The sequence below is a fragment of the Pleurodeles waltl genome, chromosome 12 (assembly GCF_031143425.1).
Source record: "Pleurodeles waltl isolate 20211129_DDA chromosome 12, aPleWal1.hap1.20221129, whole genome shotgun sequence".
NCBI lineage: Eukaryota > Metazoa > Chordata > Amphibia > Caudata > Salamandridae > Pleurodeles > Pleurodeles waltl.
Genome location: NC_090451.1, coordinates 95,731,131 through 95,735,026, shown reverse-complemented (window position 1 = coordinate 95,735,026; position 3,896 = coordinate 95,731,131). Strand labels below are relative to the sequence as shown.

Here is a 3,896-nt window from a genome sequence, read left to right as displayed (position 1 = left end):
AAAGGTGGATTCTGTAAGATGTTCAAAATGCAGAATTGTTGTGCATTTATTCCAGACAACAGCAAAGAGGTAGAGAGTTTTGCAAAGAACATTTCTGATTTGAAACCCAAATTAGAAGATTTAGAAGCAACTAGTGTATTTAGGTCCTTTAGGAAAGGGGGGTTTCTGTAGCTGGTTTGGAAGCATTGATAGTAGAATTGTAGGTGCTATATTAAGGCCAATTGTGATTTTGACTATTGCTTAATTTGTTTATTTGCTTGGAAGTTGGGTATTTACAAGCAAGAAGCAGGGAGGCAACAGAATGGAGGAGAAAAAGTGTAAAACTTACAACGAAATTAAGGAGTTGCAGAACTCTCGTAAGATGATGCACTCGGCAGCATAAAAAGGTATTCCTTGGGGATTCATTTGTGTTTGATGTGATAGTTATTCCACCCATCTGATGGGGAGATTGGCAGGGCAAAATGTTTTCATTTGCAGAATCAAAACATTTCTAAGTTGAATTAGATTTCCATTGCTAAATAATGTGTGCATATTATTCATATAGTTTGTGGTAGAGGACTTTATTTAGTTATTATGAGCAACACCCAAGTTAACATGTTAAATAATTAAAGCAAGCCACTTTTTTACTGTCATCTTGAATGTCAACTTTTACATATAAAAGGCTGAAAGTCCTGCACATTTCATACTCCTTTGTATGTTATGTGTTTTTCCATCGTAAATGCTCTGTTTTCCAGATGCCTTGTGTTTATTGTTAGGTATTAGACAGCTGATAGTGAGGTTCTCATCGGAAGGAGGAGAAGATGCCAGGATGAAAGAACAACACATGGAAAGAGCTGACTGTCGCCGACAGTCTATCCAATGTAATAATTCAAGAACATAACCATGCGTGGACCATTGTATACACATGAGAAAGTGGGGCGTACACCTGCTCCCAGAGTCTTGAGAATACTGATTGATTCCTGAGACGAGGAGGAGCAACAATCTGAAATGTTGCAATTAATGTTTGTGTCGACTAATAATAGTGTGTTTTCCTGACACTAGTTAAGAGGGAAATGCCTGCTGTCTTCGAATTAAGAAGACCCTTAGCACCCCCTCTGATCTCTACAGCTTCAGTGCAAAAGCTTTATGCCTAAGCATTCCTATTCTCTCCCTATTCCTGGACTCTCATTCAGAATCCTTTATTTGGTTTTCTGAAGCTGAGACCTTATCTTATTTGCCTAACTAAATGCCCTTTTTCCCGAACTATACCAGCTAATTTAGATTAGGGATTTCCTGTGTGAAACACAGTTTCTGGATATCCTTTACTCTTTATGTAATTCTTGCTGAAGTTCTATTCTACCTTATTCTGAAATATAAACTGTTGAACCATTTAAACCTTAAACTAATCATACTTAAATTAGAATTCTTAATGGATTAATGTCATTGCTTTAATGAAAATTGGTTAATACATATTTTGTTAATTATTTTATTCTACTTGTCATTTCCTTTTAAGCCTAATGGTTTCACTGTTGTAGTTCCTAAGTTCCTCTTCACATTGACTAACAAAGGTCCATATGAATAGCGGTGGGGTTTGTACAATGACTATACCCGCAGATTAAGATTTAAGAACCCCTTCTCCATCAGAGGGTTTATCTCTTTGTTCATAGAGTTCTTATCGGATTTTTGCTGAGCTCCTTGTGCATCCATGTCATTCACCTAGATAAAAAATTGCTCTCAAAGAACAATCTTGATTAGGAATTATAATTAGGATTCAGACTTTGCCACCTGAGCATAACTGATAAATTACGTTAGTTTTCTTGATAGAAATTGTTGTAAATAACCTCCCATTGAAATAAGGCAGGTATACGCTTTTATAAGGTTGATTAGTAAGTGATATCAGCAGGGAAACAAAATCTTTTTAAAGTTTTTATATATATGTATATATGGGATGACATATTCACACAGACATGATCCTGTTGATATGTCTTTTTTTGTAAAGTAAGATTTATTGGTGACAAGGAGTTGAATCTCTCGCCTTCCTAAATGCCTCTTTTACATCATTATTTCTAATACTGTACACAAATGGATTCAGCATAGAAGTCACCATGCTATACATGAGACTTATTCCTATATCCTTATCAAAGGAGTATACTGAGGATGGGCTAATGTATGTAAAAAGTCCAGGCCCGTAAAAGAGGACTGTGGAGGTGAGATGTGAGAAACAGGTGGAAAAGGCCTTTTTCCTTCCATCGGATGACTTGATTTTCAGTATGACTAGTGTGATTCTACAATATGAGATTAAAATGCAAAGAAGTGGTGTTACCACAATTACAGATCCCTCGGTTAATAGTAGAAGATCGATAGCAGTGGTGCCTGAACAAGATAGCTTCAGGAGAGGTGGAATATCACAAAAGTAGTGGTGGATCTCATAGGAGCCACAAAAGTGTAACCTGGAGACCAAGAAACAGTACATTAATGAATGAAGAGTGGCAACTACCAAGGCAAGTAGCACTAGACATACACAGAACTTCTTTCTCATAACACACTTATAATGTAAAGGATGACCTATTGCCATGTATCGATCAAAACCCATTATTCCCAGCATGAAACTGTCCATATTACCAAATGAATGAAAAAAAAACAACTGTGTGATGCAAACAACAAAAGAAATTGCCTTCTTCTGTGACAACTGGTCCACCAAGAGCTTAGGCATTGTAGTGGATGTAAAACAGATGTCCACACAGGCCAGGAGGCTCAGAAAGAAGTACATTGGTGTGTGAAGTCGAGAGTCCATCCTGATGATGAAGATGATTGTCAGATTTCCCAGAAGGATGATTGTGTACATAGTAAGGAAGACAAAGAAAAGAAGGAACTGCTGCTCTGGGTGACTGGAGAAGCCCAAGAGGAGGAATTCTGTAGTAGAGCTCTGGTTTCCTTTCATCACGTTAGTGAAGATCTAAAAGCAGGAAAACAGTGTTTTTGGTAGCACAACACCAGCTTACCATCCCACTTGTTAACATCTAAAAATCACAGTTGGAATACCCTACTGTCAATCTTGCAGTGTCAGTGTCTGAATTGTTCCTGTTTGCTAAATCAGACTTAACCCAACATACTTAACCAAAGAGAGACCTGTCACAAAAAGCAGTTGGCAATTGGTTTGGAACAGAATTGGCAAACTCTAAACAGAAGAGCAAAATCTGTAAAGGTGGTTGATCTTATCTAATAGATATCCAGATAGAGTTAAGAACAGAGTCTGCTTTTAAGCATACAACATATCCTGATTTGAAAGGCAAAACATGTCAAGTATTCCATCCTGTCGGGTTTTCAATTAAACCTAGTGAGATGTTGAATATCTCACAAGGAGTGATGGAAATGGAAACTGGTAAGTACATGGTCATAGCATTCTGCACTACTGTCATAAAATAATAGCCACCAACACCGCTAAAACATTTTTAGGAAGCAATTGAGACAACCCAGAAGTATGGCTGCTTAACATCCATACCACCAAACAAGACTTGGACAACCATATAAGTTTTTTTCAATGCTTAGCCTTCCCCAAGGACTCAAGGAAAAATATGCAGTAATAGCAATAGATAAAATAAGAGCTTTGCACCTCATTATTGAGCTTTGACCTGTGTTCACCATTAAGGCCTACTTTGTTAGTACATTACCCTGTATTGAACGTGGCACCCACCTCAGAATTCAAAAACCCTGCTGTTCTACAGCATGCCATAATGAGCACATTTTTAGAGAAACCATCAATAGATTAAAAAGCATGCTCAGAGGACAGTGATTCTTTAGGCCAGGAAGAACCTGTGGTGTTGAAAAAGCAGACCTCCCATTAACTTGCAGGCATGTTTCACTTCAGTCACCTTTCCCCAAGCTTCACCCCTCCAATAGAACATTAGCACTTGAAG

The 3,896-nt window shown here is 37.7% G+C and overlaps 1 protein-coding gene across 1 annotated transcript; it reads right to left on the bottom strand.

Moving 5' to 3' along the window:
• Positions 1–1,984: 1,984 nt before the first annotated feature.
• Positions 1,985–2,920, bottom strand: LOC138267065 (olfactory receptor 1f45-like). Its single transcript, XM_069215912.1, has one exon. It carries the CDS (start codon positions 2,918–2,920, stop codon positions 1,985–1,987), a length of 936 nt encoding a protein of 311 aa, XP_069072013.1.
• Positions 2,921–3,896: the final 976 nt, after the last annotated feature.

Excerpts from the sequence above, each read along its gene's own strand:
- LOC138267065 (XM_069215912.1), bottom strand. The coding sequence starts at position 2,920 with ATGAAAGGAAACCAGAGCTCTACTACAGAATTCCTCCTCTTGGGCTTC.